General features: G+C 41.4%; 2 protein-coding genes across 16 annotated transcripts in view; both read left to right on the top strand.

Moving 5' to 3' along the window:
• The window catches only part of MGA (MAX dimerization protein MGA), a 145,435-nt gene extending 136,360 nt beyond the window's left edge, over positions 1 to 9,075 (top strand). For all 13 annotated transcript variants that reach the window (XM_043919164.1, XM_043919153.1, XM_043919154.1 and 10 more), the window contains 5 exons: positions 649 to 855; positions 2,245 to 2,356; positions 2,633 to 2,866; positions 3,832 to 4,008; positions 5,110 to 9,075. In XM_043919164.1, the coding sequence (XP_043775099.1) occupies positions 649 to 855; positions 2,245 to 2,356; positions 2,633 to 2,866; positions 3,832 to 4,008; positions 5,110 to 6,386 (2,007 nt within the window). In that variant the 3' untranslated portion in view covers positions 6,387 to 9,075. The remainder of the gene's footprint in view (positions 1 to 648; positions 856 to 2,244; positions 2,357 to 2,632; positions 2,867 to 3,831; positions 4,009 to 5,109) is intronic.
• Positions 9,076 to 9,214: 139 nt separating this feature from the next.
• MAPKBP1 (mitogen-activated protein kinase binding protein 1) overlaps positions 9,215 to 25,518 on the top strand; it is a 53,803-nt gene continuing 37,499 nt past the window's right edge. For all 3 annotated transcript variants that reach the window (XM_043919167.1, XM_043919168.1, XM_043919166.1), the window contains exons 1-2: positions 9,215 to 12,729; positions 13,280 to 13,501. In XM_043919167.1, the coding sequence (XP_043775102.1) occupies positions 13,385 to 13,501 (117 nt within the window). In that variant the 5' untranslated portion in view covers positions 9,215 to 12,729; positions 13,280 to 13,384. The remainder of the gene's footprint in view (positions 12,730 to 13,279; positions 13,502 to 25,518) is intronic.

The raw sequence follows: 25,518 nt of genomic DNA, 5'->3' as shown, positions 1-25,518 counted from the left end.
TAAATGATTTAAAAATAGAATTAGAATAAATAAGAGAGAAAGGAAGCCTAAGGCATCCTGAGAGTTAAGGAAGACTTTCCTGAAAAATGCAAAGGTTTGTGTTTAATTGTTAAGTCATAAAGGAGGGTGGAAAGGGATAGGTGCAGGCAGCAACCTGTGTAATGACAGGGAGGTGTGGGATTATAGAGTGCTTAGGAAATGTACAGCACTTTGGAATGGTTGGAGACAACAGTGATTTAGGAAGAGTGGCAGTTGATCCTTTCCCAAATTGTAAAGGGTCTTCCAGTATTTAAGAAAAAATTTTAAATTTGTTTTCCACTAGTCAAGTTTTTCATGAAATTTGTGTCATAAAAGCAACTCTCAATAATAAATTATACACATAAACTTTTTAGAGTCCCTTTCTCAATCCCTCATTTGAAAACTGTTGAAATTTGAGCTGAGAAGTGATATCACATTAGCATGTTTTAGAATTTACACTGTTGATTTGGAGAAAAGAAAGACTGGTAGTAAGAGGACCAACTGAGAGGCTATTAAGATCCTCTAGGCAGAAGATGGTTGGTGTCTGATACAGAACAGTGCCATTTGGTGTGGTAGAAGAGGGTGGGTAGATGTGAAAGATACTTAGGAGGCAATCTTTTGTTTGGATAGGCTGCACAAGTTCCTCTAAAGCTAAAACCTGATTATTGGAGTGAAAAACTACAGAAAGAAGCAGAAGCTTTTGCGTATTATCGCCGGACACACACTGCCAATGAACGCCGCCGCCGTGGTGAAATGAGAGATCTCTTTGAGAAGTTGAAGATCACATTGGGGTTACTTCATTCTTCCAAGGTTTCCAAAAGTCTCATTCTTACTAGGGTAAGTCTGTGTAAATGACAGACAAATAAGAGCTTGACTAAAAGAATCTTCTTGAGATACATGAAAGGAAAAGGAAGAAAATTGAAATAGAACTTGTGTTTATCATTTGAATGTGGACTAGTGAGTGTCCAATAAATCCCTTAACAAGAAAATCTTTATGTTCAATCAGAGTTGCTTTTCATTGAAAGTCAGATTCTGAGCCAGCAGAGTTAATTATTCATTTTAAAATAAAGTTAGAAACTGATAAACTCTGTTTACAACAATTTCTGTAAGTTTGTTCTCCATAGCACTTAGAAAAGTTTGTCATGGTGAAAGACACAAGACAACTACTATTTTGACATACTTCTTAATGGTTGACAGTCACTTTAAAGGAAATTGTAGTTTTCAAGCTAGCAGAAGTTTTAATTTTGCATGTAGAATAATAGCTAAGGTAATTTTGTTTCAATTGCTTATAATTAAAGGTTGGAAGAGTATAAGGCAAGCATTTTATCCCTCTAGAACAAGGTGGTTTCAACCAGATTTTGCTTAGAATAGGAGTTGATTTTAAAGTTGATTATTAAAATCTAAGCAGAGTGAAAAATGTTTTGTATCTCCTTGCAGTAGTGAAAATACCACTCAGTGGTGCTCTTCGTAAATAATCACTTTCCCTAGAAGTAGAAGCCAGAAAAGCCTCCTTTTTGGAATTGACTTTTTTTCCCACTTGTATACTTTATTATTTACGTTTTTATTAGAGTATAGTTGATTTACAGCGTTGTGTTAGTATGTTAGTTAGTTAGCTGTGTTAGTGAACCAGTTATACATATACATTGTTGTTGTTTAGTCCCTAAGTTGTTTCTGACTCTTTGCGACCCCATGGACTATAGCTCTCCAGGCTCCTCTGTCTGGGGGATTTTCCAGGCAAGAATACTGGAGTGGGTTGCCATCTCTTTCTCAAGGGGAACTTCGCTACCCACAGATCCAAATTGTGTCTCCTGCATTGGCAGAGAGATTCTTTACCGCTGAGCCACCAGGGTAGCCCATACATATATATATACGTACATCCACTCTATTTTAGATTATTTTCCTGTACAGGCCAGTTACAGAGTATTGAGTAGGGTTGCCTGTGCTATAAATAGTAGGTTCTTACTGGTTATCTGTTTTATATATAGTAGCATGTATATGTCAGTCCCAGTCTTCCAGTTTATTATACCTCCTACCTGTTTCCCCAGTGGTAACCATAAATCATACAAACCATATTGTTTGTAAAACAATAAAAATCATTTTAAATTACATTATAAAGTTCTCTAAAATATTAGATTTAAAAGTTTTTATTAAACAAATTTGTGTAGACCTCACCTGTTTTTCAGAAAAAGCAAATTGATGGACATGATATTACTATTTCTCTTCTAGGCATTCAGTGAAATTCAGGGGCTAACAGATCAGGCAGACAAGTTGATAGGACAGAAGAATCTCCTGACTCGCAAACGGAATATTTTGATACGGAAAGTATCATCTCTTTCAGGTGAGATAATGGTGAATGATCTCTGGTAAAGGCCATAAATATAGCTTTAGTAAGGGAAATCCTTAGTAGATTTTTCAAATACTACTTCATTTGAGTCTTGGTTCCCAGAGTTAACATCAGAATTATCTTTTGATTGGGTGGGACATTTTTCTTTGGATTATAATTACTCTTGACTGCCATAGTTTTGGGGGATATAGTTAAATCAACTGGATTCTATTTCTCATTATTGTGTGGGGTCTTATAGAGAGTGACAGTTTATTCCCTCTCAACCTATAGGTAAGACAGAAGAAGTGGTCCTGAAGAAGCTAGAGTATATTTATGCAAAACAACAAGCATTAGAGGCACAAAAGAGAAAAAAGAAGATGGGATCAGATGAGTTTGATGTGTCTCCCAGAACTAGCAGACAGCAGGAAGGAGCTTCTGCATCATCTGTAGATCTCGGACAGATGTTTATAAATAACAGGAAGGGGAAGCCTTTGATTCTTTCCAGAAAAAAAGACCAGGCCACAGGTAGGAGGGACATTTCTTTGCTTTCCTTGATGCAGATGAACATTTAGTTTAGTTAAAAGAACTGAACATCTTGGCCATAATTTTAGTTTTAATTAGATGAAAGATGAGTTGTATTAAAAGCAGAATATTAACTACATTAGATTTCATTTTCTAGCTTTACACACTCAAGCAGATCTTAATAAGTTATCCATCATGGTAACATATAAGACTTATTTCTGGTAGGAGTTTATTTTTGTTAACTAGACTCTTTTTAATCAGATTGCAGTCTGTCCGTGAATTGCTATACAGGAACTAAGTAAATTGGTTTTGATTTCTTACTCTGTCCTATATGATTTTGAAGGTGAGGCTGTGTTGACTTTACATTACTTGTTTATATCCTTTGAGAATGGTATATCCTTTTCTACTCTTTTACTCTTTGGATAGCCAAGTGTAGGAACCAAGGAAATCTGGTTTGTTATATCAGCTAAGAAGGTGGTGATGGATACTAAAATACGAGTTAGTTTTAACATTGCACATTCAAGTGATATTATTGCTAAATAAGTAAGGACTTTAGTGACCATTTAGGCCAGTTACCTTATTTTACAGATGGAAAAACTGAGGTCTAAAAACTTGAAGCAATTTCTTAAGAGGTTTATAGGAAAGCAAACCTAGGGATAAAATAGTGTGTACCTTCATCCTGCTTTACCAGCAAGACCATCAGAAGCATTCCATTGAAAAAGTGGTTCCGTAGCTCTGTTCCTCAGCAAAAATAAAATTCTGTCCTTTAAGAGAATCAGTGGACAGGTAACCATTACTGAAAAATTGTTCAAAAAGTAAATTGCAAGTTGAGGTTCCCCAACAAATTTGAAATGTCTTGCTTTTTAAGTCAGTGTGTGGTTTTAGGCATGTCTCCTACATTCCTAGGCTGTACACTAGCATTAATTGAAGATCTTTTATCCTTAACTAATTTCTGATCTTTTTTACAGAAAATACCTCACCCTCTAATACTCCACACACCTCTGCCAACATTGTGATGACTCCACAAGGGCAATTGCTCACCTTGAAAGGTCCCCTATTCTCAGGACCAGTGGTTACTGTTTCTCCTGCTCTCTTAGAAGCAGATCTGAAACCTCAAGTTGCCAGTAGTGCTGTGGCTCAATCAGGTATTGTCTTGAGTGTTGTCTTAAATGGGTGGTGTAAAAGAGTTATCTTTGATATCTCAAAGTGACAGAGAAAGCCTTTGAATGTGTTCTGTAGTGATAAAGAGCCGTTGTATTCAAGTCCGTATGAGAGGGTTCTCTTTTTAGAACATGTTTGGCTCTGTCTGTGGTATTGATTGGTCTTTTTTTTTAACCTGGGAATGGGAACTATTTTGCGTTCTCTCCTAATTTCTAATTGTGTGCTAAGTTGCATCAGTTGTGTCCAACTCTTTGTGACCTTATAAACTGTAATCCTCCAGGCTCCTCTGTCCATGGGATTCTCCAGGCAAGAATACTGAAGTGGGTTGCCATGCCCTCCTCCAAGAGATCTTCCCTACCCAGGGAGCAAATCCTCCTCTCTTATGTCTCCTGCATTGGCAGGAGGGTTCTTCACTCCTAGCACCACCTGAGAAGCCCAGTTTCTAATTAGGGAAAGAATTTTAAAGATGTGAAAGTAAAAGGAATGTGAGGAGTCATTATTTTAGCTTTTGGTGTTGATAAATATGTATCAGTTTTGTGTTGTACTCAGAGATGGTGCACTCCTACATTACCAACCTGATAAAGTTGGAGCACCCTCTCTTTTGGCGATAAGGATTGAGTTGAAAAGGAATTTTTACTTTGATGATTTAGGTTTTACAAACCTAAATTTCTGTTAAGGTAAAAGGGTATCTTTACCAATACTAGTACTGCTAAACCCAGTCTGGAGGAGTCATCTTCCTAGAGTGCTGACTCTAAGGGCTTCATCTTTCTGTCAGAGTAGCAGTTATTGGGTGAACAGAATCAAGATGTGTGTCTGCCTCAGTATAAAAAAATAAACTTGGGGAGCATTTATATAAAAAAATTAAATAGAACTTTTATTAATGATGGAATATCAGTACATCTTTTGGTTAAATTTTACCTATTTTCTTGTTAGGCTAACTCTGTAATTTGAAAAGCTAGTATTTCCTTTCATCTTCTTGCTAAAAGTAGATGGTGAAAATTTAACTCCTTTGAAATGGTTATTGGGTATGAATGGGAGAGAGTGCTTACCACTATAGATAAATGAGTTTTTTTTTTCTTCCCTAGAAAAAGACGACTTATTTATGATGCCAAGAATTGTTAATGTGACATCATTGGCAACGGAGGGAGGTTTGGTAGATATGAGTGGCAGCAAATACCCCCATGAAGTTCCTGATGGCAAGCCACCTGACCACCTGAAAAACACTGTCAGGAGTGAGGATAACTCCTGTGAAGATTTGGGCAGAATCTCTTCCAGAGGCAACCATAGAGATGTCAGAATGGCACTGGGTACAGCACAGGTTTATCTGTCACATAAAGATTCTGGTTTTCCACAAATAGTTGATGTTTCCAGTATGCAAGAAGCACAAGAATTCTTACCCAAAAAGATTTCTGGTGATACCAGAGGGAGTCAGCATAAATGGAAAGAGAGTGAATCAAGACGGGAGAGACTGAAGACAAAGGAGTCTCCATTTCATAAATTAAAGATGAAAGATCTCAAAGACTCAAGCATAGAGATGGAATTGAGAAAGGTAGCATCAGCTATAGAGGAAGCAGCATTGGATCCCAGTGAACTGCTAACTAGTATGGAAGATGAGGATGATACTGATGAGACACTGACATCTCTGCTCAATGAGATTGCCTTTCTTAATCAGCAGTTAAATGATGACTCTGTTAGCCTGGCTGAACTGCCTAGCTCTCTGGATACAGAGTTCCCAGGGGATGCTCGCCGGGCTTTTATCAGTAAGCTTCCTCCTGGGAACAGAGCAACTTTTCAGGTTGGCCACTTGGGAACTGGTTTGAAGGAATTGCCTGATGTGCAAGGGGAGAGTGACTCTGTCAGCCCCCTCCTCTTGCACTTGGAAGATGATGACTTTTCTGAGAATGAAAAGCAACTTGCAGAACCAGCCTCTGAACCAGATGTGCTTAAGATTGTCATTGACTCTGAGATAAAGGAGTCCCTCATTTCCCACAGGAAAGCGGGTGATGAAGGGAAGAGTACTTCTGGCATCCCTGCCGAGCCTGAAAGTGTGTCCTCACCCCCCATCCTACACATGAAGGGTGGCGTAGAAAACAACAGCACAGATACTTTGTGGAGGCCGATGCCAAAGTTGGCACCTCTAGGTTTAAAAGTAGCTAATACTTCCAGTGATACAGATGGTCAGAGTCTCAAGGTGATGCCTTGTTTGGCACCTGTAGCTGCCAAAGTTGGGTCAGTTGGACACAAAATGAACTTAACAGGGAATGATCAGGAATGCCGGGAGAGCAAGGTGATGCCTACATTGGCACCTGTTGTGGCCAAACTGGGCAACACTGGGGCCTCGCCAAGTTCTGCAGGGAAATGAACTTAGTTGTCCTCAGGCAGAAGCCAGGCTGTGAGGGGAAACCTCCTTTCTCTGCAGGCACCTGTTTGTTTGTATCATGGAACTGTGATCCTTGACTTTGAAATGTGGTGAATGATGGTAGAGAAAGGGGGTAGGGTGCTGACGTCCGTAAAAGAAATTAACTACTATGAAATTCTGATCATGTTAAAATGTGTTACCTCACTTGTGGTGCTGGGTCTCCTCATCCTCTCCAAGAAGATGTGATCCATTACTGAACACGAGGTGCCCCTCTTACCCAAGGAATTTGTAACAAGACTAGGTCCATAGTGGTTCCTAGTTCTTCCTTCCCAGAGTAAAAGCTGCTTGAGACTTAGGAGTTGCTATGGACTGAACCTTAGTTGATAGCTGTTGTTTTTAGTCTGAAGTCCAAGGAATGTGATGCACTTGTGCAAAGGGATCCAGAAGAGGTAGCTTTTAGTTGGTGTTTCAGAATAGGGGGAGAGAGGATGGGTACCATGGAATACCAAAGTGAAGGACTTAGTATCATTCAACAAAATTTTCTCTTCTTTCATATCCCAAGTAGCTTCCATTCCCTCACCTTTTCAATCAGGATTATAAATCTAAGCCTTCTGGTAAAGTAGAAATGCTTTTTAAAAAGCTTTTATTACTGAGGTAATCGTTTTGAGATGTAAAACTTAACTAGTTCTCCCTTACTATGTTTGGGTGTTGAGAAGACCATTTCACGGTACCAAGGATTTCTACCTTGAATATATTTGTTGGAGGTAGACATACAGGGAGCCCTTCCCCTTTCACAAATCACTTCACTCAAGAGACATGTAAAATGATAAGCATTCCCTCCCCATACCAGAGACAGTGGCCAAAACAAACAAACAAAAAAAAAAACTGTGGGGCTGGGTATTTCCCACATCAAACCAGCCTCCTGGTGCTTGGAGGTTTCATTCACTGTTACCTGCACAGGATGTAAAAAAAAGAAAAGTCACAGTAGGCACTCTTTACCAGGGAAATAAGGCAGTATTTGAATCACAAGATATATTTTTTATTATCTGCTACCATGGATTCAATGATCTGTAGAGCTTTTTCACTCATTAGCTGTCAGGGTATGAAGGTCTGACAGCCTGTAAAGATAAAGATATTTATATTTTTGTATAGTTGTTTTCATAGATTTCTCAAAGGCTGAAGTTTTCAACCTAGAAGATGAGATTTGTATTGAGTATAGAAATGATGTTTCCTATCTAGTTTGTAAATAATCATGGTGCACTTGAGGGGTCTCTTGGAAACTCCTGGGGGCAAGAATCACTATTCTGAAAATGTATAGACTGGGATTTAGCTGCTGCATTTTGCCTTTCTTAAATAATTATATTTTGGAATGTAACCCCTGTTCTGTCTTCACTGACAGGATTTGCTTGTGTTGTGAAACAATAACACAAGAGCTTCCAGTGCCTGGGCTGTGCCTAGGCAGTGCTGTTTCTTCTACATCCCTTGCCTTCTTTATCCCAAATCCCACTCAGCATATCTTCAGAACCAGGTTGTGAAACCAACTTTGGAATGGTCCTAGCCAGTGTGAAATTATTACCTCCGTGGTTGGTTCCCTTTCTAGTAACTCTGGTAATAAACAGATTGAAGAGGGTGGGAAAGTTTCCTCTGCGAATTGCACCGGGAACACATTCTTTGTTGGTTTTTTTATGCTACTTGCCTTTCTTGACCTTCTCATCAGCCTCCAGCCTTCCCACCTCTAAAGGTTACTGAAGGAGCTTGAAGTAGGTGATGAGCGCCACTCAGCTTCTCATTATCCCTCCCACTTCTCTTTACCCAGGAGATTTCATTCAATGCCTTAGCCAAGGAATCCAGCACCTGTCTTCCCTGCTAATAACTGTCCTTGGAGATGCTAGTAGTTTAATCCAGGTATAGCAGTTTCCCATTATTTCTTTGCTTGTCTTGTCCTCATGTTCCCTCCTGACTTTCCAAGGCTCTTAACGCTTTTGAGGGTCAGCCAAGGAGCAGGCAAGTGAGCGAGTAATCCTCAGGAAAAGAAGGACCATTCTGCTTCTGAACACTGTTCCCTTTTTTAGAAGAAAATAGACAAATAGGTAGTATTCACTTCTTGATGGGAAGATATTTGACTGTTTATGGAAGATGTCCAGAGATAGAAATGAGAGATGATCCAGTGTGTTCAAGGAAGGCTGCAAATGTCATTATAAACCCCCCCCCCCCATCCCAATAATGGTGTTTGCAAGACCTCTTAGAACTAGGGAGTTGTTAGGGCTAATTTGAGGAGGGCTCAGTCTTAAAAACAATCCTGCAGTCTTGATAGAAATCTTAAGTCTCCAAAAACTCCAACCCTTTAAACCTTACCCCAGGAGAAACTGATCTATGAAAATTCATGTGTGACTATGAAAGATGTAGTTGAGTGAGGAGTTGAGGAATTGGGAGGGTAGTGAGCTCTCACCCTAACTATAAGAAGCATGATCTCAGTAGACCAATAATTCGCCTTTTTATACATCTGTAAATAAATGGAATGTTTTTAAGAATATAATTATGTCAGATTTAGCTTTTTCTTTTATATATTAAATATATATCTTTCTTTTTCTGCTTTTGAAAAATGACTATTTTTTTAGAAACCTAAGAACAGAAGAAGTTTGGTCAGTGGGAGAATGTATAAACTTGAAATAAATCAGTTACAATAATTAAAGCAGGACTTGGTGTTGCTAGGTTTGTGCTGAGTTGTAATAGAGAATTCTGATGCTCTGAGACATCTGGGAGGGGTTCCACTGAAGGAGTTTAATCATAGGAATTCCTTACTATTTTCAAAGTTTCTGACATGCCATTTGGGGGAGGTTTCTGGTATTCTAATCTTTGCAGCATGTTTTACATGGAGAATTTGAAATTTCATACTTGATGGCAAGTATTTGTCTCAAGAAGTCATTCTACAGTGAAGAATGACTAGCCTCCTAGTACCAGTGTGTGCAGGGTGTAACATACCTGTTACCCATAGTCTTAGTGGCTAAGGACAATAGATGTTCTTAAAGCAAGCTATAGGTTAACTAGTGTCACAGTTTACAAAAAATTTTTATTAAAGGAGTTCTTTAGACATTAAACTACTCTAAGGTCACTAACAGATCAAGTCCAGTTATATAAACTTCATACATATTACTGTGTGTAATGTTTTTTCCCCAGAATTATGAGATACTTAACAACAGGCCTTTCTATAACAAGTTTGAAAACGTTTTGACCACAGAAGAAAGGCAGACAATCCATATATTATTTAGAGCAGGGTTTAGTAGTATAGATAGTTTTTTTCCCCCTGATTATACTAGTTGAGATATTGGAATGATAATGATATCAGGTGAATTGAGAGGTAAATGCACTTTGAAGATAGTCTGAAAAATGATGACCCTTATTCCTCACTCTCAGATTAAAACAAAAAACAATGCACAGAGGTAGAGGCACAAAGTAGGCACATTTTCAGATACTTTTGTAGAGAATGATTGATAACCAAGAATCAGAATAGATTTATTGCACAGAATTGTTGATTTTTAAGAAAATGTAAGGGCATCAGTACTTCATGTTGTGTTATCTCTTAGAAATTTTCCATGAACATGAATTGCTGGATGCGGGGAAGATTAAAGCTGAGGTATATAGACTTACTGCCATTTGGAGAAAAAGTAAAATGCTTTTTTGAAATTAAGTTAGAGGGAAATAATTTGATATATACAACTTCTGAACTGAGGCGTAATTGTAGCGTATTGTAGCGTATGACTGAACTGCTCTACAAAGAGAAGCTAAGTGCTGATTAACATGGATGGAAGTGTGTGGAGGGTGAGAAGGCTAAACCGTGGGATGAGTTGAAATTTTGAGACAAATCTAAGCTCTACTAAATTCTGTCATTGTAAACTATGTTATTAGATTTTGTTAAATAAGAAAGCAGTCTTGGAAGCATTGCTTTGAGATCCACCCTGTTTCCAACTGCAAACATTGGTCTCAGCTGTCCCACAGTGCCTTGCATGTAAAGGTGCTCAATAAATATTTGAATTGATGAGCAACTGTTTACTTTAGCCTGTTAGTTTTCCAGGATCTTATAATTGCACCTATTTGTATATTAAGCCTAGGGTAAATTTAAAAATCTGATCTAATTATGATCATGAAAACAGACAATTGTATACACCTTTCCTAGACATGTGGAATTTTAGAATCTGACAACCATGTATACATATTGAGGACATAGACAAGTGAATAAAACGTGAAATAGCATATGAACAATGAAATATATGTGTAAGGGTCAGCTGCATTTTGGAGGGTGGGATTGCAATTATTTGAAGAAAAGGGAATAATGAGTGTATTCACACTGGGCCTGGGATGATGAGTTTCTGACCCTACAAGCCTATTTCTCACATTGGCACTTAAAAGTCTACATGGTTACATATCCTAGACAGTAAGGTAGGACTCAATTGTGAAGAATTAAAAATACGTGATGTTGATCCTAGACTGAAGTATCCAGATTCTAGACTTAAGAAGTCTGTTCATTACACTGTTCTCAGTTGGTTTTGCCAGATCATCTTAGACAATGAAAGCAGGAGCTTGTATTGTTTCTGTAACTTCAGCTTCAGATGGGAGTAATTTGGAGAACATTTTTCTGAAGGGGATAAACCGAGTAGCTTTGGATAGGAAATGACCAATGACTTTCCTGGCCATGAGTGGTTAGGTAAGTGAGAAATGACCCAGATAGAATTAGGGACAACTCTAATGGGTGCAGGTGAGATTTGCTAGGGGATGCAGCACACGAGTAAGGACACCAGGTGGCACCCTTTATTAGCAGTGCTACATTGATCCTCCACGCCCCCTGCCTGCCGCCATGGTGGCAAAAATCAGACTAGCAAGGAGTAAAAGGAGCCAGCCCCCTATTTCATACTGTTACGGCTAATAACCCTGACCACCTCCTCCAGATTTGAAAATGTGAAAATACCATTTTATATTTCATTACCTCTGCAATGCATGGTTGAAAGGAAGGAAAGGTCATGCCTCTGGTAGCTATTGCCAGCTGGTCTTCCAAGAAGTGACTTCCCTGATATTTATGTCAACTTGTTAGCTTTACAGTTCTCACACAAGTATATACCTGTTTTGCCACTTGGCAGTACAAGAGCCACTCACAGCAGTAGGTTTAAGAGTTTTTCCCTCTTGCTAACATCTCATCTCCCCCAGGGTTCCCCTAAGGATCTGGATCAGATGGAAGGCATATCAGTGTACTCTTTCTCTGGAGCCCAACTGTTGGAATAGGTTAACCTTTTTGTATGGTAATTTCTGTAGCAACTAGGCAGAAAGGCACCTAGAAAACAAAGTTAGGTTGAAACACATTAAATAATAGGCAAAGGTATTTCTGTGCACGCTCTGCCATCCCCCCAATTTCTCTCCCCCACCCGTGAGCTAGAAAAACTCTGTTGAATCTGGTGCCAACAAGCTTGGCAGTGATCTCGTCAAAGCAACAGTACCAGGGACAAGGGTTCGTGAGTGAGTTTTGACAGGAACATGGAAAATGGCTGGAGCAACTGGTTAATTGGATGAGAACGAGATGGAACATTGGAGGCTAAAGAAAACATCAAACAAATAAGTCTCATCCGCACATTGACCCGACCGCCCCCTTCCCGCCTAAAGCTCTATCCTAGGCTATCAGCTCCTTCCGCCTTCTTCCACCGCGGCCAATCAGGTTGCCTAGTTCAATACACTTCGTAGCGATCGACGTACTCATGAAGAATCGTTTCCATGTAGGTCAACGCGCCTGGCAAGCGGCGAGCAGAAATTATTCTAGCCACTTTAAATCCCAGCGCTTAGGAGCAGACTTTATGGCTGTACCCAGTCTTAGTTTCAGCTCTGGTCCCTCCAGCCTATTAAAAGCCAACCATAGTGCCGCTGGGGGCGTGGTTACCGTCCTGTTAGGGTTCTGGGAAGTGCGCTTCTCTGGGGGGACCAGGCTGATAATACCATAAAAGGCTTGGTTTTCTCAGTTCTGAAGCCGTGTTCTGACGACCTCCCTCTAGGATCCGTAGTCGCGACTGCATGGTGCGGAATCCGTGGTTCCTGAGTGCCCAGTCCTCAGCTTCCTAGGCCCTTTCCTGGGCCCCGCCCCCGTAAGCCGTACTCGTCCACTCTGGGAACGCCCCCGTGTGTAGAGGCCGCGCCCCCTCGCCTCCGCTCCTCCTACCCAGCCGGTGGCTGAGCCCAGACGGTAGTTCGCGTTTTGAGCCGCTCGTGCCACCATAGCTGCTTCTGCCACTGCCGCAGCGGAGCTGAAATCGCTGAGCGCGATGCCTGAGGGCGCTGCGAGCCGGGCGGCCCTCGCGCCCCGGGGCTGGTGAGGCTGGGCCCGAGCGGGGGCGCTGGCGAGTAGCAGGGGCTTCTGAGGGAGCGGAAAGTGAAAGATCTAGGGCTCCCGTAGCGGCCTGTGAGCGAGCTCGGGAGGGTCGTGGATGGGGGAGGGAGGCCCCCGTGGCAGAACGGGTTGCAGGGCCAAGAGGAGCCCCGCCGGGCTGAGTGTCCCTGCGGCAGCCGGCGCAGGTGCTCACGACCGCTGTGGGATTCCTTGGTAGCCTCGGTGTCCTCCTCCTTTAGACACTGCTGTTGCCATGAAAACAGTTGGGAATTAACGGGAATCGGACCAGCCACTAGCCCTTCTAGGGCCCATCTTATCCTTTCAATTGATCGCCTCTGGCAGGTGTGGGCCTGGCATTTCTTCGCAGCTCAGGCTTTTTAACGCCCCCTTTACCTGAGTCTGTCCTTAAGGCTTTTTAGGAAATCGCGCAGGGCTTGAAGGTGGGAATGAGGCTAAGGGAGAGGGCAGGTACCTAGAGATAAGAGCTGCAGGCACGGCTAGGCAGAAGGTAAGGTGGCTTCTACCATCTCAGGTCAGTGAGAGGGCATACTGGAAGGGCCTGTGGAGTGGGAAAGCATTGCCGCTGTTGAGGCAAGTCCCAGGATTGGGCCAGGAGCTGTCCCAGGGGCTCCTCATCATGATGGCTGTGGAGGGGTCAACCATTACCAGCCGGATCAAGAACCTTCTGCGATCCCCGTCCATCAAATTACGCAGGAGTAAGGCAGGAAACCGGCGAGAGGACCTCAGCTCCAAGGTGAGTCCTAGTATTGGGAGCCAACCCTTCCCGTCCCTCCTCTCCCCTCCTCTTCTCTGCTCCACGTACGTCTTTTACTGGGGAAAGAGGAGAACTAGAAGCTCATCGTGGCTCTAAAGGACCATCTCTGCCCCTCAAGAAAGCAGTGATTTAGTTATAGGGTAAAGGGCATAGAGCCTCAGGGGTGAGCATTGCTGAGATTCATCCGCGAAAAGAGCATGAGGAAGGCAACATGAGGGTTCAATTGTGGCCTCACTACAAACTAAGTCTGTGCTTGGGGAAGCCAGTTGATATGCTATGACTCAGTTTTCCTTCTTGGAAGTAAGTAGTGGGACCACGTATCCTGTGAAGGGCTGAGTTACCACAAGTGTTAAGTGTCACAGCTGGGTTTATGTAAGACAGTGGTAGCAGAAATATGCTAAAACACCTAGTCAGAGGAATTGGCTTGGTAAATGCTCTTCCCTGGGGTCAAAACAAACTTGTCTATTCAAGAGACCTGAGTTAATTTAACTGGAGTTTCTTGGCTTTTTAGAAAAGGTAACAAGCAAGGAGCCAAGTATCTGCCAGCCAAGCAAATTCTGATTTGCCCCTGGACATTGCTCATCTGATTCTCTATATCCCACCCTACTGCAGAAGTTCTCCAGAAACCAAGTCCCCTTCCATCTCCTCACTTGTCTGAGTGGTGGTGTTTGTGCTTTGTTCAATTTTGTAGAGCCCCACAAGTTTGGGAATACAAAAGCCGACTAAATGTATTTAATCCCTGAGGGAAAGAGGGGCCTTGTTCCCACAGGATCAGATTAGACTTTTGTGTCGTATTAGCAGCCTGTAAACACAGTGGCCTTGTGTGGTTCAGGATTGCTACAGGGAGAGGCATTTGAGACAGCGGCATTTTATTGCCTTGCCTGCATCTCTTCAGAGATGAGTAAACCCAGTGAGGAATGATTTGGAATGCTAATGTACAGCATGGCAAAGTTCTGGGAGGACTTAACTCAGATCCCTGTCTTTTAGTGGAAGCTTACTTGGCTTTGGTCACAAATGACCACCTTTCCTGTATATTCTTTCAGCAGGAATCATAATTGGCCACAAGGTTCCATGGCTGTGGAGAGAGTGACTTTTCCAGGGGTCCTCATTGACCATTGTTCGTAATCTCCAAAGGCAGGAGAATGAACCTGAAACATAGACAGCTGTCTTGGATTTGGCTCTGTTCACTTGTTTGTTGTGTTGGGTCGATCATTCTTGGTGTTGGAGGCTCTCGAATTCCTGGCTGGTTACTTGGCAATGACCCACATTGTTAGAGCCATCTTCTTGTATCTTTGGCCTCTTTTTCTAACCCAGAATGATACAGGTAATAAGAAAAGTATGGTGGAATTTTAGTCTTCAGTATTAGTCCATATTGTAATTTTGGTCTGGAATCCAGAAGGTATGGTCATCATTCTTTAAAATTTACCATGTCACTAATCATTAATACATTTGACAAACGTTTATTAAGTGCTGACTATGTGTAGAATCAGTGATGAATAAAACATTATCCTTGCCATCAAAGAGCTTGTGGCTAGTCAGACATGCAAACAAATAATTACAACATGATGTGACAAATGCTGTCCTGGAAGTATGTATAAAGGTGTTTATGGCAGTACAGGGGAGGGAACCTAAATCAGCTTAGGGGGATTAGGAAAAAAACCTTCACAGAGGAAGGGATGCTTGAACTGTGAGTTCTGAGACAAGAGAAGAGGAGAAGCTCTCCAGGAAAACAGTGAAAACTGGAATCTTTGGCATCACCATTAAATGTCCCTGCTTCACATAGGAATTCAGTGCTTCAAACTGCTTTAAATGGCTTTGTTTGTCCTAGAGCTGTGAATGAAGGAAATACTTAGCTGAAGTTGAATGACCCTTGAATAGTCTGACTGAGCTCGAGTGCTGGTACATATCTTTAGCACCCAAAAGTAGTAGCTGCCTTTGTGTGCCTCAGACCTTGCCTCTTGCAGATGCCCGACTCCATGCACTCTTTATTGAAGACTACCCGAGATGATTCTAAAAGCCTGCCTTGTGGTAACCAACATATAGGGCTTCGTGTGCTGCTCTAATATGTGGTAGCTGTGGTGACAGTCATAGAGCTTGTGATTCATGGATAACTAACTCTGAAGCAAAATTTGAAGACCAAAAGACATATGCATTTTGTGGGGGTTGGGGGCAAAGAAGGAAGTGACAGAGGGCCTTTATGCAGCTCTTACCTCATATGGCCTGTTGCTTTGAATCATAACTGTTCCTTCTATCTAAAGTAGCCTTTTCACCAAATTCTCCACTTATTTTTAGATCCAACTCTATATTTACCGGAGCCACAGGGCCTTCTCAAACTAGCCCTACTACCTTGGAACCAGTCTCTAATTGTTCTTTTATGTATGTCTTCATTTTTTAAGGTCAGGGCCATGTTCTTTATTTCCTTTACATCACTGGGTTTAGTAAAGTGTAAGGAATGATCTAAATACTAAATGAATAAATGGATGGGAAAAATTAAAATGTCAAAATAGTGGGGGTCCATTCCAGAAGAGCAAATGTTCAGGAGGAATTTGTGACTTCTTTAGAAATCAAAATTAGAAATAATAAAACGTTGAAAAGAAAAAAAGAAATAGAGACACATCCTATTTAGGTGTGAAGGGCATTAGAGAGAAAGAGAAGTACATATGTGCAGAAAGTAGTGCTCATTAAAAGCTTTTTAATTCAGAAGAGACCTAGTTAAAAATATGGTTAAAATATGGTTAAAAGCCAAAGTGAGAGCCAGTAGAGACGGGGATTTAAGTTATTAGAGAGAGTAGGTGAGAGCTGGGATTTCTATTACACTTTCTCTAAGGGAAGGAAAGCAGTCTCTGCAGTGTTAACAGAATTAGAGAAGAGTAATTTGAGGTTTTATGCCAGATCTGCTGAGTCTTGATGAAGTGGAACTCAAGGTTATTAGTTGTAAACACCCTGCAACTTCAAATCCTGTGCAATTTTTCAATTCTTTCTCTCATTTTGGTTGAACTGTGGTTTTCCTTAAGAAGTAAATGTATAAAAAAAAAAAAAAAGAAGCAAATGCATGTGCTCTTGGTGGCTAACCCTCCCCCTCTTTTCTTAAACTTTCTGAAAGATTTTTATGTGGAAGGAGCTGAGTTGTTTTTCATTTTAACAAAGGACAGAAATGGACTGGAGCCAAGCAAGCAAGATTTAAGTTAGGGATACAAAAGCATTGCCTGTCCTGGAGGGTTGTTAGGTTTTGAAGAAGTGAGTAAGGGAGGTTTTGAAATCATCTTCCTTATTAATAGCCATTAGTCCAACCTGAGTTATACATTAATATATTACCCCTTTGAAAACAATGGGTGGCAAAGTAACTGCAGCTTTCTTCTGGTTCTCAGTTTTTATGAATATAAGTCTAATTTACTCTCTGTCCCCCTTCCCCCCCATTTCTTTCCTCAGTGTTTCTCCTGCCTGACTGTATGGTGGTGCTTTGAGCCTTTTAATATGTGGCAATGAGAACAGTTTGTGTAGGTGAGTTTCGTAGAGAAGAAAAAACTGGCCGTAATCTAATTTCAGCTTTTGCTTAGTGTTTGAACCCAGATATTAGTATTGTGACTCTATACTCTGCTGATTTGGTAGAGGGGGATCATGTTCATTTTCAAAGCATTTATAGATCACTGGATTTAGCTTGAATGGTGGTCAACTTGGGGGAATGGTCAGGAGAGCTTTAAGACATCAGAATACCTGTACAGCTTCTAAAAAGTACACATTCCTATGCTCCATCCTGTTTATATGGAATCAGAACCTCAGGGGGTAGAGTTTGTTATTTGTGTATCTATTAAAGTTCCACCAGCTGCCCACTGTTGGGTTATGAACCCCTGGCTTACATGCTAGGACCCTGACATCTGTTGACTTCATACCTAAGTCCTCATTGAGGCTTCTTGAGAATATATGAAGCTATCTCAGTAACTATATGCTTCTCCTTGTGTCTTCACAAATCTCCACTGTCTTCTGGACTGATTGTTCTGAAACTGCTATATCAGGGATAGATCTGAGAGAAGTGCCCTGTTGTAGGGTCATTTGTAAGGAGCTGATCACCGACTTACTACAGATGGGCAGGAATTTCCCTTGGGGGCAGAAATAGGAAACTTTATGATAATCCCTGAGTCCTGGCCAGGTTTTTTTTGGTACCCTTCAATTACCCACTCCCCTTGGGACTCATAGCAACCCAGAGTTTTTCATGTTTAATACACACTCTCTGGGTTCCCTGCCTAGAACAGATGACCGAGAGTAGAGGCCTCTGTGGCCAGCAGCCCTGCCCCTCACCTATTTTTGTGAGTGAACTTGGGCAAGTTCTTGTTGCATTTTCTGCCTCCAGTATATTCTTCAGTTAAGTCTTGTGAAGTGCTGTGAGCTCCTCAGAACAGGTGGTGTACAGTGAAAAGAGTGAGGTGTCCTCCTGGTCGTGTTCCTTTGATCTCCATTTCCTTTTCCTTCCGGTGCCTGCAGCTGCCCTCAGCCTTCAAAGTAAGTCTCACTGGGGAGAGAGGATTCTTCTCTCCGCAATCAAGCACCCCTTGCTTTGCCGTCTAAAATAGCCCAGCCTCTTCAGGCTCTCAGTTGTCTTGCAGAGCCTCCCCTCATTTACTTGGCCTCCTGCATTTCAGGATGTAACAGCACTGCTACTTCCCAAATTTCTTTTCCCTCTCTCAGCTTGTGACTTAGGGCAAGTTACCCCTGTTGGATCAGGTTGAATGACTGTCTTATTTCTTGCTGATATTTTTAATATCTTTGGGGCCATTGGTGTTTCTCTTGACTTCCCTCCCTCTTCTACTTGTTATCTGTGTGTTTTCATTTCTTGACTAATGAGAAAACATTCATAGAAATGAGGCTTCAGCCTGAGCTCTGTACCCTCTCTTATCAACCCCCTGAGTCTCAAGTTGGACTTGTGGCTGATATCACTGCCCCTTTGTTTGGAAAACAGTCCAGGGTTTGAAATTTGCGACTGTGTTTATTCACAGGAAGCTTCTCTAGGAACATGGCTGTCCCCCTGTTGTTCTCAGAGTATCTGTTGGTTTTTCCTTCATGTCCAGACTGCTGTGTTGGTAGGAAAAAAAGCTACAATGTTTTCAGTAGGATTTGTTATATTATACATCACATTCCCACTGCTGCCAGCTAAGCCTCTCCTCTGGGCTCTGTTGTTTAATGCAGGACAGGGCCAGGTTTCTGTCAGCTTTCTTTTATAGTAATTCTCAGTAGAGATGTGGAGTGAGAGCTGCCCACCTCTTTGAAAGTTTACTGAATCAAATCCACATCATAGATTTTACTTTAGTTTCTGTTACCTCTTAAAAAAAAAAAAGGGAGGGACGGGGAGGGCAAGAAATAAAGTGAGTGTGACAGACAGACGGGGCAGTGTAGATCCTTAAGGTTGGTATTTTTGGTTGTTCAGATTTTCCAGATCTTGGTTTCCTTCCTCCTGACAGTTGTATCAGCAAGTCCACAGTGCTTCTCAGTTGGCCACAGCATTTTCCTCTGGTTTTGAAGGATGCGTCCAGAAGAAAGAGTTCATACTACAGTTATCTCCTCTTTGACTTCTGGGGAGAGAATTCCGCCCTCACTCATCTTATCACAGAATGTTTGTGATGTTCTGTGTATTGCTGCCCTAGTCTATAAAATGACATCTCTTCTTAGTTTAGATTTGTTAAGTTTATGCACTTTATCTCTCCCTCTAAAGCTGGAATGGAGCTAAACTTACTTTCCCGTCCCTGCCCCTACATTCATAGTTGAGATTTAAATATACCGGAAGATCTTGGAACAACACTTTGTGAAACCACATGGCTGTTTTGATTCTCCCCCCACCTCCACTTTGTCACATTCTCTTTTGGAGGAATCCTGAGAAGGAATTCCTCAGCCTCTTCTGGGTTTGAGCATTGCATCTCACTCGCGCGGAGCTCACTGCAGTTTCTGACTTCCCGTCCTGCCTCTCCTCTGCCTTTGCTGTCTCTCTCCCTTTAGTGATGCCTCTGGCCGTTTCCCTGTGAGTTTGGCTGACCCGTTAAAGGTGCTTGCACTTAAAAACCTAAAAAATTGTGGCATAAATATTATTGAAAAGTTTATGAAATATAATAATATAGCCTTTTTATTGTGCACAATTATAAAATGATTGCTCATGTAACCACCACCCAAGTCAAGCAACAGAATGAGGCCAAGGTGTTGGTACTTTCTGAAGGATGTCATGCTAATGGTGTCATTAAGGTGAGATGAGGTTTTTGTCATATGTAATTAAGATGATTTTATTGTTAAAAATTAAAGTACCCGAGGACTTAATCTTGACTAGCTGTTCTTTTACTTTTCAAGTTTCTTTTTCCATCCAGTATAGATTTGTGCCACTCCCCATTTCCAGGTAGTATGCTTTTTGGAACCACCCATTCCCAACTTTTGTTGTCCATGCTTTCTGTCTTTATCCTACAATAATAATACGAGAAATACAATATTTGTAGTGGTAATAATGGCTTTTATTGAGCTTTTTGCTGTGTACTGTACTAAGTATATACATACATTATTTAAGTTTCATACCACCCTACTGTAAGTACTGTTACTATCTCCATTTTGAAATGAGGAAGCTGATGCTAAGAGAGGTGGTTATATATCCACTGGATGACTGAGCTGCGATTCAAATCTTGGCTGTCTTAACTCCAAAGCCTGATCTTAATCTTTATCCTGTACTCCTCCCAGGGAATCTTCATGTGTGAAACATAACACTGAGCACAGAAATATGCCTAGTATTGCTGCAGCCAAGTGTCACATCTGTGATCAGCTTGGAAAAGAGCAATACCTTAAAAAACATACTTTCCCCCCAACATTCCCTGTAAAATTAGTTTAATTAACTTCTCAGACTGTTGTTTTAGAACCATCATTCATTAACCCTTGTCCCTCTATGTCCTTGCTCCTCTTCCCACTCCCAACTCCAGATTTCCTGGACTGTATCCCAGCTTCTCATCCTGTGGTATCCTTAGAAAATGTACAGCTTGTGGGGTTCTGTGGGTCCACGAATGTCAAGATGACAGGGCACAGCTGTGTGGTTCCAGATGATCATAAGCCACAAGCAGTTGCTGCTTCTTTCTCGGGGTTGGAGCGAGGTGGGGGAGTGAAGTGGAGACCAACAGATGCCTTGGTTGTGTGTGTGTGTGTGTGTGTGTGTAGGGGGAGTATCATGAGGCTTTAAACTGTTTTGTTCCTAGATGGCAGTTGATTTACGTAGCTTACTCTCCTGATGGCTTGCTAGGACTGCCTACCCCAGATCTCTCCCTCTCACCCCAGTTCTCCACCTCTGTTACCTTGTAACTGTCCGTGTGCAAACTGACCTTGTCTTTGAAGCTTTGGAGAGTCACTGAGTTGAAATGCCTGTTTTCTGTGAAAGAAACTGAATCTAGAATATCCTGTGTCGGGGCTGACCTGGATGATGATAGTTGGGGTTCAGTGAACATGAAAATGAGCAAAAACGACATCATTTGCCCACCTGATTCTGTTTGGCTGGGCAGGCTCCAGGTTTGCTAAGTTCCTTGAGCAAGTGCCTTGCCTCACTTGATGTAAAATTTGAATTATCTTGATTTATTTCCTCAAGTAGGCAACAGTGATAACATCAGGGGTGCAAAAGCATGGGATCTTAATGCATGCTTTCCTGCGGCTGGCCTAGTTAATCCTGAGGAGGGGAAGCCCCACGCTACTTTGTGATCATGAAGGAGGAGTTGGGAGCATGCTCAGAAACCTTGACTCTTGCCGTCACTCAACTACTGCCTGGAGAAAAGCAAGCAGCTGCTTGTCAGGATTTAGCATGCAACAGGCAGGCTGCGGGCTTGCTTGCCTCTGGGACCCTGACGCTATTGGTCAGCTTCTAGCTGGAAAAATACAGTATCTTTGCACAGCATGATGGTTTTCATATGACATAATAACCTGCTGCTGACTTTTCTAAACATGGCCTTTCTCCTTAGGATGTCCTTCTTTCCCCAGGCTGCTTTGGTCTCCCTTCTGAGGCCACCATGCCACTGTGGTAGAGACTTTCCCTCCTAGCAAACCCTGAAATGGCTGCTGAACAGGGCTTACAGGAGTTAAGGTATAGACAAGTTAATGGGTGGGGGCAAGAGGCCAGTGGCCTTGTTGAAATGCAGGCTGAGATTCAGACCCACCCCAAGACTCTGCAGTACCACCAGGCTCCCAAGTGATGCCCACCATACTTGCAGTAGCATGCTGGGAGTGGGTGTGGGTGTGTGGGGGGGTTGGTGGTAGAGCATAGTGGGGCCTGGTGGGACAGCTTCCTCACTCCTGAGGGCACTCTCATTTCTCTCTCATTTGTAAAACTGGAATACTTACAGCTTCCTCCCAGGGCTGTTGTGAGGATTAAATGAGGTTTAATGAATGTGAAAGCACATGATAAAAGCTAAATAAGGTTACAGCTATTATGGGGTTGCTAGTGTTATCAGGGTCCATAGATTTCTAGAATATCCAGGAATTTGTTTCTGATTTGCTGGCCAGATATTCGTTCAAGTTTCCATTTGTGAGAAGTCTTATTTTGCAGGTTCAACTTCTGTTCCAACATCAAATCATCCTCCCTTGCACCTTTATGTTGTGTCCTTTTCCTTGCCAATGTTAACTTGTAACAACCATGCTTTAACTAAGGACCAAAAAGAATGGCTTAGCAAATATTCTTTTTGATACTAACTACTGTGTAATTTATTTCAGGCCTATGGATATGTTTTTTGGGAATGGAAAAACATCAAACTAGTGAACCGGGAGTGGGGAGAGTCCTAATTTACTGTGTCTGATTGAAGATCACTGGAGTAATAAGCATGCTTATAACAGCAATAGCATCTATAGAAACAAATAGGACTTTTTTCTTCTTTAGGAGCTAATTCATTTATGATGGGAAATAATTTCGGAAATGAATTAGTCTTAGAGCTTCCTTTCAGACTAAGAATTTAAAGGCAGAGTGAAAATGCCTTAGTTTTATGACTTATTGTTTTGAGTTTCTAATATGGGACAAGAGTGAAATAACCTGTTTAAATAATTTTTGCTTAAAGAAAATATATATGAACATGGTGGGAAACAAGTGCGCTCATACCCTTCCACTGTCGGTGAAAGCAGAGACTGACCTAACTGTTTTTTTAAAGGACAGTTTGGTAATGTCCATTAGAAGGAAAATTTACATACTCATCTCTTGATCTAGCAGCTATAGTTCTGGGATTTTATTCTATGCAAACATTCACACCACACAAAAGTATATATAACTGAATTTTTTGTTGTTAGGGAGCATTATTCACAGTAGTAAAATCTTTGAAGTAACCATCAATAGAGGATTGATGTACATCCATAAAATGAAATACCTTGTATTTGTTGAGAAAAATGAGGTCCATCTATATATACTGACATGGAGAGTATATAAAACCTATTATGTGACAAAAAGCAAACTGTGCAACAGTTTTTATGTTAATGATTATTTATATTTTGTTAAAACATGTATGTTAGTATGTGCATAGAAAAAATTGTGTGGCTATGAATACCAAATTGTTGTTAAAATTGGTTACCTCAGGGAGGGAGAGTAGATTATGGTGGACATTCACTGTCTACATTTCTATATTTCTGTAATGTGGGAATTTTTTTACAATGAGTCTGTGTTATTTTTGTAAGTAGAAAAAAACAATAAAGATAAAAGTCTCTCCAGTTTAAACATGTGTATTTCATACTTAAATCTAAAATGTTTAAATTTAAAAATCTGTATACTCATTTTATGTACAACTGTTTGAAAGTATATCTGGTATAATAAACTTTGGTTTTTTTAATATTAATAATAAGATACAAAAATATCTTTCCACAAATTCATCATTAACTTCTTGAATTTGAGATAATCCATTTCTGATATCTTTAAAAATATTTCCTTGATTAGTTTTGGTAAACAAAATATCTTTTTATACTTTCTGAAATATATGTGCTTTCTGAAAAGATTTTTTTTTTTACATAGTGTAGAGAAACATAAAGAAGAAAACAGTCCATTCATAATTCTAACATCCAGAATAACTACTCATAGCTACATCCATTTCTGATTAAAAAGGACAGGTAAAGCTCTTTTTAAATAATAGTTGTTACTTTTATTAAGCAAAAAGTAAATCTTTTTTGGACTTGTTAATTATAATTTAAGTCAGATTTATGAAGAGCCATGCCATGCATGTATTTACTGAAGTCAGGGGTAACAGTGTTTTGTTTGTAATCATTCAAGGCACATGGATTATTCCATTTAGTCCTTCCCCACTCTTTCTGGAAAGGTACCAAAATCCTGTTTCTGGCTCCAACTTCTAGGACTGATTGTGATAGGTGGGGGATTCTCTAGGAGGTTAAAGAATTTACTAAGTAAAATGAACAAAAGAATATTCACAAATATTTTTAAAGTACTAAAAGTGGTTTCAGGGAATTCTCTGATGGTTCAGTGGTTACAGCTCCATGCTTTCACTGCCACGGGCATGGGTTCAATCCTTGGTTGGAGAACTAAGATCCCACAAGCCACATGGTGCAGCCAGCCAAAATAAATAAAAAGTAAAAATGGATTCAACAGATACACTCTATTAAACATTGTGCCCTGTGCTGTAAGCATAGAGTTGTATGAGACACAGTCCTTGCCTTCCAGGAGATTATGGAGTAGTAGGAGAGAGAAGACATATCCATAAAGAACTTCTGCACAAGGTGCTAAGTAACACATGCCCTGTAAATGATGAAAATTAAGTGCTGCTCTAAGAATACCAAGGAGGGAGGAGTCACTTCTGGCCAGGGTGAACACAGAAAGAATCATAGGGGATGTGATATTTGAGCCGGTTCTTAAAGGAAGGGTAGGGTTTCACTGTGGGGTGGTGGAAGGGAAGGGCATTCCAGGCAGAAGAATATAAACTAAAGCCCTGGAGCTCCTTTCCAGAATAATGAGTAATCCAGATTGACAAAGGCACATGATTCATATGGTGAGTAGAAGGAAATAGAATTAGAATGATAGGGCCCATTGACAGATGGATTCTAGGCTAAGACACTATAATTTGTTTAGTTGGCATTAGGGAGTCATTGGCTCAGAAGGTAAAGAGTCAGCCTGCAGTGTGGGAGACCTGGGTTCGATCCCTGTGTTGGGAAGATCCCCTGGAGGAGGGAATGGCAACCAACTCCAGTATTCTTGCCTGGAGAATCCCCATGAATACCAGAGAAGCCTGTAGGGCTACACTCCATGGGGTCACAAAGAGTTGGACAGGACTGAGCAGCTAAGCCCAGCCCAGCACAGGGAGTCATTGAAGGCTTCCCTGGCGGCTCAGCAGGTGAAGAATCTGCCTGCCATGCCGGAGACCCCGCTTCAATTCCTGGGTTAGGAAGGTCCTCTGGAGAAGGGATAGGGTACCCACCCCAGTATATTTGGGCTTCCCTGCTGGCTTAGACAGTAAAGAATCCACCGGCAGTGCGTGGGGTTGCAGAGAGACGGACACAATGGCGAGACTAAGCACAGCACAAGGAGTCACTGAACGTTTTTGAGCAGAGTAGGGACATGATCACAGCTGTACTACGGAAGGATTATTCTGAGGGGTTGGGGACGGGAGGGCAGGGTCTGCAGTTAGGAGATTGATTAGAAAGCCATTGCCATACCCAGGAATGTGGTGCTGAAGGCCTCAACCAGGGTGTTGGTGTTAGCAATGGAAAGAAAAGTGTTAGTTGCTCAGTCATGACTCTTCTGTGACCCCCATGGACTGTAACCCACCAGGCTCCTCTGTCCATGGAATTCTCAAGGCAAGAATACTGGAGTGGGTTGCCATTCCCTTCTCCAGGGAATCTTCCCAATCCAGGAATTGAACCCAGGTCTCCTTAATTGCAGGTGGATTCTTTACTGTCTGAGTCACCAAGGAAGGCTAGTGGAAACAAAGTGAGCATTTTATAGAGAATAACACATTGAAGAGACCTTCCTTCTTCGAGGAGAGTCCCATGGTGCAAGTTGGCGTGATGGCAGGGAC

Source organism: Cervus elaphus, chromosome 12 (assembly GCF_910594005.1).
Source record: "Cervus elaphus chromosome 12, mCerEla1.1, whole genome shotgun sequence".
Lineage (NCBI taxonomy): Eukaryota > Metazoa > Chordata > Mammalia > Artiodactyla > Cervidae > Cervus > Cervus elaphus.
Note: the sequence above shows the minus strand (reverse complement) of the source record. Positions and strands in the feature narration are given on the sequence as shown.